At 34.8% G+C, this 12,241-nt stretch overlaps 1 protein-coding gene across 4 annotated transcripts in view; it reads right to left on the minus strand.

Annotated features, from left to right (window-relative positions):
• The window catches only part of cacna2d2a (calcium channel, voltage-dependent, alpha 2/delta subunit 2a), a 412,063-nt gene that overhangs the window by 101,349 nt on the left and 298,473 nt on the right, over positions 1-12,241 (minus strand). For all 4 annotated transcript variants that reach the window (XM_049479460.1, XM_049479459.1, XM_049479458.1 and 1 more), the window contains 2 exons: positions 10,469-10,600; positions 8,329-8,386 (listed from right to left, as the gene is read on the minus strand). In XM_049479460.1, the coding sequence (XP_049335417.1) occupies positions 8,329-8,386; positions 10,469-10,600 (190 nt within the window). The remainder of the gene's footprint in view (positions 1-8,328; positions 8,387-10,468; positions 10,601-12,241) is intronic.

Here is a 12,241-nt window from a genome sequence, read left to right on the forward strand (position 1 = left end):
GGACATTCTAGAAAAGAGGGACATTCTAAAAAAAGAGGGAGATCTTAGACCAGAGGGAAATTCTAGAAAAGTGGGAAATTTTAGAAAAGAGGGACATTCTAGAAAAGAGGGACATTTTTAGAAAAGAGGGAACTTCTAGAAAATAGGGACATTTTTAGAAAAGAGGGAAATTCTAGAAAATAAATTTTAGATCAGATGGACGTTTTAGAAAAGAGGGAAATTGAAAAAAAAAGATGGACATTCAAGAAAAGAGGGACATTGTAGGTCAGAGGAAAATGTTAGAAAAAGAGGAAAATTCTAGATCTGAAGGACATTCTAGAAAAAGGGAAATTGTAGATCAGAGGGACAATTTAGAAAAGAGGACAATTCTAGATCTGATGGAAATTCTATAAAAGAGGGACATTCTAGATCAGGTGTACATTTTTAAAAAAGGGAAATTGTAGATCAGGGGGAGATTCTAGAAAATAGGGACATTTTAAAACAGATAGACATTTTAGAAAAGAGGAAAATTGCAGACCAGAAGGAAATTCTAGAAAAAAGGAAATTCTAGATTAGATGGACATTTTAGAAAAGAGAGAAATTTTAGAAAAGAGGATAATTCTAGATTAGAGGGAAATTCTAGAAACGAGGGAAATTGTAGCACTGTAAAGAGCTCCCCCTGTGGCACACGAGCAATACATTTCAAGTTTGCTGCTATTCACAATGTCATGTTATGAAAACGTTTGTCTCACAGCTCAATAGTAATAAAAAAAAAAATCTAAATCAAAATGTAATATACAGTATGATTTCATTTACAGGTTCTTGTCTGACAGTGATGACATATCAGCTACCAATGTATATTAATCTTTGAAAGTTCTTGGATAAGTTGTTATTATAGGATTAGTAGGATAGTAGGATTAGCCAGCAGACTTCTCCTGAGCGAGGGATCTGTACCTACTGTCTATGGCAAGTCAGCAGATGAGGGAGAAATAATTGTGTTTTGCCATCTAGCACAAGATAACATCAATGTGTGATAGGTAAATGCTCAGTGTAAATATGGGGCGTGGCCAGCAACATCTTATTTGCATAAAAATGACAGAGCCCTAGAATGGCTCATTCTGAAAGGGACTGAAAGTGATAAGAATAGAGCTGTGAGATCTTTATATCTTTATGTGAGAGTGACTTCTTTGGAAAGAACTTTGTCTTTTGTATGGAACATGGACTTATTCTAAGTTGTATAGTGTGTGTGTGTGTGTGTGTGTGTGAGTGTGTTTTGTGTGTGTGTGTGAGTGTGTGTGTGTGTGTGAAAGGTCTTGTGCTGCCAGACTCATTCTTCACTCTCTGCCTGTCACTGTCCTCTCTGGCCCGTGGTTGGTTTACTGAAGCGGGGTTCTTTTCATCGGGGACGTGTGATTGGTGGAGCCGTGCGGAGAGTGTAATACACACAGACAGTGTGCTGCCCATAATCACGCAAACTTGACCTGACACGTCCTGCCTCCCCCCGCCACGGCCCTGCCAATCAGCACAGCTGGGCACAGGTTGCTAAGCAACAGTCTAAAAGGGGCACTTGAAGGGGATGGGGGGATAAGAACAGTGGGCATCAAATAGAGCGGAGAAATAACGCGCATTCAGACGGGTAACACCACTGCGGCACACAGACCCACAAACTACAGCGGACCACAGGGGCCTCCTATTAACCCTTATATTATATTTGGGGTCAATTTGATCCAATTCAAGGTTTAACCCTTTAACTGACCAGAATTGATTTTTGTCAATTGTCTGTCTGAAGGTACACCACTAAATCTTGAGGATTTCTATTAAAGCATTACATAAAAAGCTAAGAAACGTTAGTAAAAAAAAAAACAAAAAAAACAATTGTAATTGTAATAGAACATATGAACAAACATTTAAGTAAATCTGCTAATGTCAAAATATAATTAATACAATCATAAAACTGTCTCTTTCCTAAACTTCATTTTGAAATCAATATTTCCCTGAATACAAATCAAACAGTTCATGTTCTCCAAACTTTAATTTCATTATGTTTGTCTAGTTTTTTACGTCTTTATTGTCAAACCTGAAGAATTTGGGTTGATTCCTGTTACTGTGTCAGGGCCAGACAGGAATGAGACTGGTGCAGATACAATAAAATAACTTTTATTAAAGTTATAGAGTAGACAGGGGTAGTCAACAGAAACAGGGTCAATACCAAAAATGCACAGTGTAGAAAAACCATACCACAACCGGAGGACAGTCCAGAGTTCATACACGGGTAGGCAGTATAACAGGGTAGGCAAAAATCCAGAGTACAATAAACAGTCCAGGTCATACACGGTAATCCAACACAAGGGAGCAGGCAAAAATCAAAGTCGGTAGAAAACAAAAACAAGATCATACACGGAAGATAGCAAGGGCAAGAGAAACGCTTTGTATTGTAGGATTTACCAAACAGATACTCGGCGAGGTGTGAGCGTGAGCATGGTCCTTAAATACACTGAGTAATCAGTACTCGGGGCTTCCTGGTGGCGTCATGTGACGTGTCATGTGATCGGGAGTGTGTGTTGTGTCATGGAGTGGTGCGTTCTGGGTATTGTAGTTGTTACTGTGAGAATCGCAGATAGAGCTGGATGTGGGAGACACAGACGTGCTTTCAGCACCAGACATGACATACTGGAACATCTGGAAATAATAAGTGGTGTAGAGAGAAAACAGGTAGCTTCTCTAAGTGTCCTGCAGGAGATTTAAAAGTTTTCAGAAAAATAAATAACTTATTTTACTGCATAAAAAGGATTTTATCACTTACACTTGTTTTAAGGGGTTAAACTCTCTGAAAAAAATAGCTAAAATTCAATTTTTTTATTTATTCATATTTTAGCCTGTCAGTGTTTAAATGTTAAATGGGCGGGATGTGCAGATATGCAGGCAGTGAGGTGATGATGGGCTGATAGAGGTTTGGTCCTCATTTGGTCCAGATCATTGTAGAAATGTGTGATTCAGTCAAAAAATCAGACTGAACTAAAGTCAAAACTAAACCACTCAAAGGTTCCTACAGTCATCTTGGTTTGTATGTACAATTCTACTTAAATTCTTTATCAGAAATTAAGAAGTTAACTTCAATTTTAAGATTTTTGTTCCAACTCTATTAGAAATTCAACTTAATGAAATGTTAAACAAGTTAAACAAGTGTTAAACAAACAAGAATCTGTTTTATATATTAGATTAGATTAGACAGCTTTGCACATCTCTGCTGGATTTTCTCAGTCAGCTCTATGAGGTAGAGTCACCTGGAATTCAGGCTTTCAGTTAACAGCTGTGCTAAACTCATCAAGAGTTAATTACTTGAATTTCTTGCCTCTTAATGCATTTAAGAGCATGTGATTGGCTGAGAAACGTTCTAAGAGTGCTGTTATCAGCTGGTATTGTACTGTAACCGAAGCTCTCCAAGCATTGCTCCTACACATACAGGTAAACTAGCAATGGCGCAGCGCTTACAAGCCAAACAGCGCAGCTACAAACAGAGCAGCAATGGAACTATTTTAACTGGCGGAGTTTTTATAACCAAACAGATCCTATTTCCTCCTCCTCTTTTGGTCTTTAAAATCTCTCAATAAACAGTAATAATGGAACTGTGGTATAATATCGCAATAATACACTCAAGGTTCGTGCTATAATGTGTAATATTGGCACTGCTGTGCTGATCTATGGCCTCTCATGTGTTATTGCTTAATTATGGCAAGAACTACTCAACTATGTATAAGAAATACAGTCAAGGCCAGTCAATCTGAACAATTTTAAGAACTTTAAAAGTATACTCAAGTACAGTCGCTACAAAAAAACATCAAAAACATTATGATGAAACTGGCCCTCATCAGGATGGCCACATGACCACACTGTAAAAAAAAAAAATCCTATTTTTACAGAAAATAACTCTAAATGTTTACACTATTTATCCCTTTTCTTTTACTGCAGTCTAATTCTGTCAAATTACAGACATTTTCTGTTAATTACAAGCCCCTGTTCTAATTTTACATATGATGACATTAATGAGAGATTACGGTTAAAACTCTTATTTTTAGGGCTATATTGCTATATTATTTTTATGGTATTTTTCCATGTTCTTAAGTTATATAGATATGTATGTAAAATTACTTATTATTATATGTAATTATATGTGTGTGTTATTATTTAAAGGTTTATTTCTTTCCCAAAATCTCAGTGTTTTTCTTCATAATTGTAAGGTTTATTTATTTATTTATTTATTTTTTATTCATTGTTAAAAAAAAAAATACAGAAAATAACCATAGAAATAAAACGTTTTTTTCTTTCTTTTATGTAAAAGAAAATATACCTAAAAAAAAAAACTGTCTGTGGGGCGTGGCTATGTTAATTAGATGTTCAGTTTAGAGGGCTCACCGTGATGTAGTTTCATAGCAGTTTTATCCACCTGGCTGGGTTTTAGACTGTGCTAATATAAGTGGTTTCACTCTCTGAGCACTTTTTATTGCTTTAAATGAGCAGAGAGCCTGTTAATAAAGAAATTCTGAAAAGATCATACAGTTTGTCACTGAATGTCACTGAATGAGTCAAATACACATTAATTTGTGAATCATAAAGCTCACAACTTGAAAGACAATAAAGTTAGTTAAAAAAAGGTAAAATAACAGTTTTTTCCCTGCAGAACGTTGATCAAAATCACTTTATTGAAGAAATTTAATTTTAAATATGCTCTGAAAAACTGTAAAATACTGGTGTATGTATGTGAAACCTTTAATGAAAATGCATGTGAATCTACTGGTTTTGCACTTCATATGAATGAAAGTATTTTACTTTCATTTTAGGGTTTTTGTTTGGCAGCCGCTGCTGCCAGTAATTTGACCGTTTTTTTTACGGTTTTATTTTTTACAGTGCAGCCTTAGAAACTGTTAAGTTAACAGCTCCCCAGATAAAAACACCTCATTGCTGAGTATTTTAGTTTGTTTAACACTTTTAAGTTACTACATGATTCCTTATGTGTTCCTTCATAGTCTGGATCACTTCACTATTCATTTATTTATAATGTAGGAAAATATATAATGAGAAAATATGTCCAAATTTGAACTTGTTTTGTATTACTCTATTATTATTATAAGGAATAATTGTTTCTGAGACAACTGATGACACCTTTATTGGCATTTATTAATGAGTTAATCCGTTCACAAAGTCAAGAAAACAAATATAACATCATCAGTTTTAGTGCGTCAGTCAGAGCGTAGCATGACGAGCTAGCCGACGAGATAGCTGACTGTTTGGCCGGAGGTTAACAGGCGTTTAGACGTATCTGGGGGGATGCTGTTTCTGTGTAAGTGTGTAGGGGACAGCCTCATTGAGTGCGAACTTAATTACCCTGTGACAGAGGAGCCTCGTTAGCACCTCGCTAGCACTCTCGCGCTCTGGGAGACGCTGGCTCAGCCGGCCGTGGACTCCTCTTACAACAGCAGAACACAGCTACTACTACACCAGAACACGCTGTTTCTGACTATCAGCACTTCTTAATGACGCCCATTTTTACTTGCTTAGATACACAGGAAACCATTTAGACTGTGCTAATACCTTCTACTGACAGATACTGCGTACAGTAACTGGAGAAAAACTAAAAATAGGACCCTTTTAATCTAATTATCGTAACATTTTTAAACATTTAAACATTCACTACATTTTGAGATTTTAACTTAAACTATATTGAGATGGATGGAGGGAATATAAAAAAATACATATGTAAGTTATTACAACTAAAGGGGAAGTTGATTTAACTTTTTTATTAATTTGTTATACTGTAAGACCTGATAAGTTAAGTTTACTTAACTCTTTTAAGGCAGCCGGTTTGCTCAAATTTTTGAGTTGAATTTACATTAAAAATTTGAGGAAACCCTATGCCTTAAAAACTTAAGTGATGGTTAATGAAAACTTAAAAGTTAGCATAACTTCGAACATCAAGTTATTACAACTAAATAATAAAGTTGATTTAACATTTTAATTATTTTTTTTGAGTTTGAGTAAGTTGAGTTTACTTAACTTTTTTAAGGCAGCCTGTTTGCTCGAATGTTTTAAGTAATGGGGAATAAAAACTTGAGTTAGCATAAATTAATACATCAAGTTATTACAAGTAAAGGGGAAGTTGATTTATTTCTAAGCCCAGGGTGGGAATCACTACACACTGATGGTGAGTGTTAGTCAGAAACTGTTGGACACACCCAGTATGCAAATAGATTGTGACAGAAGCCAATGGAAAAGAAGTTGCCAATGGCAACAGACTAAACTCAGTTATTATAAGTTGGTTCAACTCAAAGATCTCAGTTTGAATAGTACAGTATATGTGTGGCCACAAATGTTCAACTAACTCAAAATAGTTGAGTATTGTTTAGAAATCTCCAATTTTATGTAAAATAGACTTAAATCATTTGAGTTCAAACAACGTATGGGTTTACAGAGCATAAAAACTTGTGTCTTATGAAGAACAAGTGAGATTAATCACAATTAATCACAGAATACTGTTGTGAATAATCAGATTAAAACAATTATTAATTGACACTATTAATTATACAATGACCTTATGCATATATTATGAATAAACTATGTATGTGTCAGTTGTATTATACTATATTACTTTTTTTTTTTACTTAAATTTAAAAATGCCATATATTCTTAAATTAACCATTAAGGATTATACTGTATTTTCTGTAATAACTCAGAACTTGATCAGGATGTATAATTGTACATTAAAGAAACACACTAAGTTTAAGCAGCTTTTGCAGCTCCTGTCAGCAGAGCTTCAGCCAGTATTTTTTTACTTGAACTGTGCAATACTGATCACTGTAATCTGTAATGTGTGGGATTTAGCCTCCAAATCTGCCCACTGCCTTTTATTCCCTCAGTCCCATTTCCACATTCAGGGTTGCCAGGTATAGAACACAACAGCACACAAACAGTGGTAACAAGCAAACAAGCAAGCTGGCAATTTTTTTGGCTGAACAGGTAATCAATGAGCTTCAATAAGGTTGCTTTACCATAGCTCGGTCATTTACCATAGCGTAATGGTGGTGAAGCCCTTTGGAGGTTGTAGCTGATTTCACTAAAAGTTGTTTTAGGGGTTTTCTTAAACCCAAGGTTGCTTACAATCAAGACACTACAAAATTTTTACACTCAGTCCTTAATTAACTGGTGAGGAGTGGCAGCCAATCGCACACAGCCTACTCTTAAGCAGAAACAACCACATTCACTCCTACAAAAACAATGATACTACAATACTGTGATTCTGCGATACGTAAAATATCACAAGACAATGCTTTTAGATAGATAGATAGATAGATAGATAGATAGATAGATAGATAGATAGATAGATAGATAGATAGATAGATAGATAGATAGATAGATAGATAGCACAGTAAGAAATACAGTATAAGACTATAGAATATGCTAAATAAGGGTTGAAAAAATAGCTATACCTTATAATACAAATAAAAAATAAAATAATATATGTAACCTTAAGATGAGTATCTCACCCACTACAGTGGTCAAAGAATATATAAAACAATATATAAATACAAACAATAGAGAACTATACAAAGTATGAAAGTAACCTAACCAAAGATATGCTGTAAAGTGATACTTCACATCCTCTGTTTTACTGAAGAGGATAAAATACTTCTTGATAATCAAATACCAGGAACTATGGTTTTATTGGTGTCAGCTTCACTGCCTTTAGCAACCAATATACTTCACTGCAGGTTTATTAACCCTATTCATTTTATTATAGCGCCACCATGTGAAGTAACGAAGCAGTAACTTTAGTAAGTCTAAATCTGGGGCGTGTCTTAGGGAGTTTAGGGTGCCTATGTTTCAATATAAAAATATTAATATTTAAAGCCATGTATCGCTGCAATATGATTATAACAATAAAATAAATTGTCCCACCCCTAATAGTAAAATACGTTCTAAAAATCAAAGGTCTTCATGAAGTGTCCTAATGTTTATTGCATCACTCTAAGAGCAGTGGGCCTTTTCTCATTTTCAACACTGTTTACATGAAGTCTTGGTCCTCGTGCTGGAATCCGATTTGTAATCCAGGGGGCAAGGGGGCACGAAAAGCAAATTGGGACAGGGCCGCCCCCTGTGAACACTGCTGACATGTATTGACCCGAGTCTGGGACGAACTGTAAGCTGCGGCTGTCTGACTTAATCTGAACTTCACATGTTCACTCGCCCTCAGTAGACGAGGCCGCCGGAGACCCAGCGGAAACAATGAGATCAAAGTCAGACTAAATGGACTCTTTCCTCGGCCGGCTGAGAGAGGACACGGGAAGCTGCACTTACCAAGGTCGTCTCCTCACATCGTACAGGTCAATCTTGTTTGGAGCCCTCCATGGAGTAGCTGATGGGAGAAGAGATAGAGAGAGAGATAAAGAACTCAGTATCTGCCATGGTATTCAACATCCTAAACAGAGATCAAGTAACCACGGTAATCAGCATCCCAAACAGATACTAAGTAACCACGGTAATCAGCATCCCAAACGGATTCTAAGTAACCACGGTAATCAGCATCCCAAACAGATACTAAGTAACCACAGTAATCAGCATCCCGAACAGATACTAAGTAACCACGGTAATCAGCATCCCAAACAGATACTAAGTAACCACGGTAATCAGCATCCCGAACAGATACTAAGTAACCACGGTAATCAGCATCCCAAACAGATACTAAGTAACCACGGTAATCTGCATCCCGAACAGATACTAAGTAACCACGGTAATCAGCATCCCAAACAGATACTAAGTAACCACGGTAATCTGCATCCCGAACAGATACTAAGTAACTATATGGAAATTACAGTAAATTATACTTTATATATATAAACAAATAAATAAATAACATCCCACAAATGCTAATGTACATTAATCAGAAATTGATCAAATTACTAGTCTTTCTCCTTGGATTATTTCATTAAAACCTTAAATTTTGGATTATAAATATGTAAATATGTATATATATATATATATATATATATATATATATATATATATATATATATATATATACAGTAGTAGTCAAAAGTTTGGCCACACCGTCCCATTTAATGTTTTTTCTTTATTTCTTTGCTTAATTGATTTTCTATATTGTAGATTGACACTAAAGACATGGAAACTATTAAGTTACACATATGGAATTAAATAATGTAGTAAAGAGTAAAAATGTGTTATTCCTCCACTGTTATTAATCCCCTGATCTAAAGCTGATGAACTGAGATGGTGATTTGAGGTGATTTATTTGGGATGAGCTGCAGCTATTGTTCAGCACCTCCAGAAACTCCTTCTTTCAAGACGCTGAGAAAACTTTTCCAGGTGACTCTCTCTCATGAAGACACTGAGATTAAAATATCACCAAGAGTCTGCAGATCTGTCCTGAAATGTACATCTGAAGAATTTAGAAGAATCTAAAATATAATTCTAACATATTCTGGTTCGTTTAATATTTTCTTCGTTTACTAAAAAAATCAGCATGTGTTCCTGTATAGCTTTAATATATAGTCTTGAATTTTAAACTTACAATATAAGAAAATCATAAAAAAAAGAAAAATATGTCTCCAAACTTTTGACTGATACTGAGACTGAATACTACGTTACCTGGACAGACCAGTGTTTGTTAGCAACATTAGCCTAGCATCTCCCAATGTAAGCTAAAACAGCAAACACTGGATAACACATTCATGTTTATTAGATTTTTCCAACCAACTACTTTATACACTAAGTGATGTGAAGAACTAAATATTACTGATTATTTCAAGAAATCTCAATACAGACCCCTGTCTTAGTTCACAGGCACATGTTATTTATTTTATTTTATGTTAAAATAAACTTTTTGCATTGGTTTTGAATACAATTTTAAATGTTTATATTTTAATAATTTGTGTGCATGTGTTTTTTGTTTTATTTCAAAATAGGATCAGATTTTCTTGATTCTTTTCATTTTAGATTTATTTTAAGACATTTAGATGATTTATACTGTATTTGTTCTCTCATTTTCTTGTCATGTATTTAAGATGAAAAGTCTACACAGCAAGGAGCATTAATAATGTTATAAATGGTTTCAGTGACAGAGAAATCGATAGCATCTGTGAAAAACTCTGTGATTTATTGTAAAAGTGCGTATTTGAAACAACAGATTTTAGATTAGATTAATATTTATTACAGAGAAGCTACGTACTAGATGCTGATGCTGTGTATGGTATGGGATATTGATGTAAATTGAAGAGGGAAATAATAATAGAATTATATTGAGACATTATAGTGATTGATTAATCCTGTCACTAAACAATATGAGTGGATTAGTCTTCCTCTCCGCTGTCATAAACGCTTATTCAGCAGCGCTGAATCTATTAGAGAGTACTGGAGTACAGTCCGGCTGTATTACTGCAGCGTTCACACTGATTCTGACACTAAGCCTATTAGAATTTACCTGGGTAATATCTGGTGACGCCGGTGGCACTTCCGAACACCTGCCAGCGGAGTGAGGGATCTTCTCGACTGTTATCTATGAACACTCGCTCCAGCGCCTGAGTCCAGTTCAGCTCATTCAGAATAGTGGGAGCTATAAAAAGAGAGAGAGAGAGAACAAGAGAGAGAGAGAGAGAGAGACATTATTCTTAACCCTTGTGTGGTGTTCGGGTCTGTGGGACCCGTTTTCATTTTTCATCAAATGATACAAAAAAAAAAACAAATTTTTTCTAACTCAAACTCATTGGGATTGGCTCATTTTTTGTGAAAAACATATATCAAAACACATTTTCGATAAACACACACTGTACACCCCCCCCCCCCCCCCCACACACACACACATTTATATTACATACAGTATGTTTGGCCAAGGGCTAATAAACATTGCTTCCTTTGTAAATTTGAAACTAAACAAATGTTCTACTCATATCTTGAGTTTAATTCATGTTCTTTTACATTTTATTAAAAAAAACTAATAAAAAAAAGAGTAGCACTTTTTAAAAGAAATGTAACATAAGAAAGGTAAAGGGCAAATATTAACCATGTAAGCTGTTTATATTGCTTGCAATTTAGGTGAAGCAAGCATGTGTAAAGCATTTTAATGTAAAATTGCTTAATTTTACTGAATTAAATTAAGTTGTATTATTAAGTTAAAAATTAAGTTAAAAATTGATGTTGACACACAAGCAATTATACAACTGTACAATACCAATGCATTTTTGCCTTCTTTACCAGTTGTTACACTGTTATTACACTTTTTGTGTTTGTTAATGTGTAACTACTAGGGGTGTCACGATTTCGATATTTTATCGAAATCGATCGAAATTAGGTCATGGTCAAAAAGATGATCGGCGATATCTTTGTTAAAGAAAAAAAATGTCATTCTCAGGGACCGAGTCTTATTTTTCATGTTTAATGACTGTTCCTGTATTTTTTTATTATTTATTTTGTTATGTTGCACATTGCTGTTTTAATAGTGCACACTGCTGCTACCAAAAAAAGCCACTAGATGGCATTACATATATATCTTAATTAAATTATTTAAATTTGACCATTAGTGCCTAATGTGGTGTATTACAGATCACTTGTATCACTTTGCATCACTTATATCAAGCCCACCTTTTGAAATAAGATATTGTAAATTTGTATTTGATGAATCAAACCAATGACTGACCATAGACTAATCTAAAACTGGCATAGGCCTCTCTGCTGTAAAAAAAAAAGAAAAAAAGAAATTCGAGAATCGAATCGAATCGTGACCCTAAAATCGGAAATAAAATCGAATCGAGGATTTAGAGAATCGTGACACCCCTAGTATCTACACGATTATTAGATACACTTATTTAAAAGTGGGACCCTTTTTAAGTAAAAAAAATAAAAGATGTAAATTAACAAGAAATTGATTAAGTTACATAATTTCCATAATCAACTGATTAGCAATTTAACTACTAATCTTACTGATTAGCAATTCACCTAATTCTACTTCAATTTTTAGGCGGCATACTTGGCGAAGAGCAAAGAAAGAACTTCATTGTATGAGGAAACGTTTCTTGGTTGCTATGGTATCTCAGGTGTTTTTTTTTATGATGTTAATTAGTGTTTGCCTACTAGGGAGTTGCTATGGTACTCCAGATAGCTGCTATGGTATCTCAGGTGTTTGCCATGTTATGTTGCTAATGCTTGCTAGATGCTACAGAGCTGCAAATCAGACTTTAATGGTATTTCAGGTGGTTGC

Source organism: Astyanax mexicanus, chromosome 5 (genome assembly GCF_023375975.1).
Source record: "Astyanax mexicanus isolate ESR-SI-001 chromosome 5, AstMex3_surface, whole genome shotgun sequence".
In the NCBI taxonomy this organism is placed as follows: domain Eukaryota; kingdom Metazoa; phylum Chordata; class Actinopteri; order Characiformes; family Acestrorhamphidae; genus Astyanax; species Astyanax mexicanus.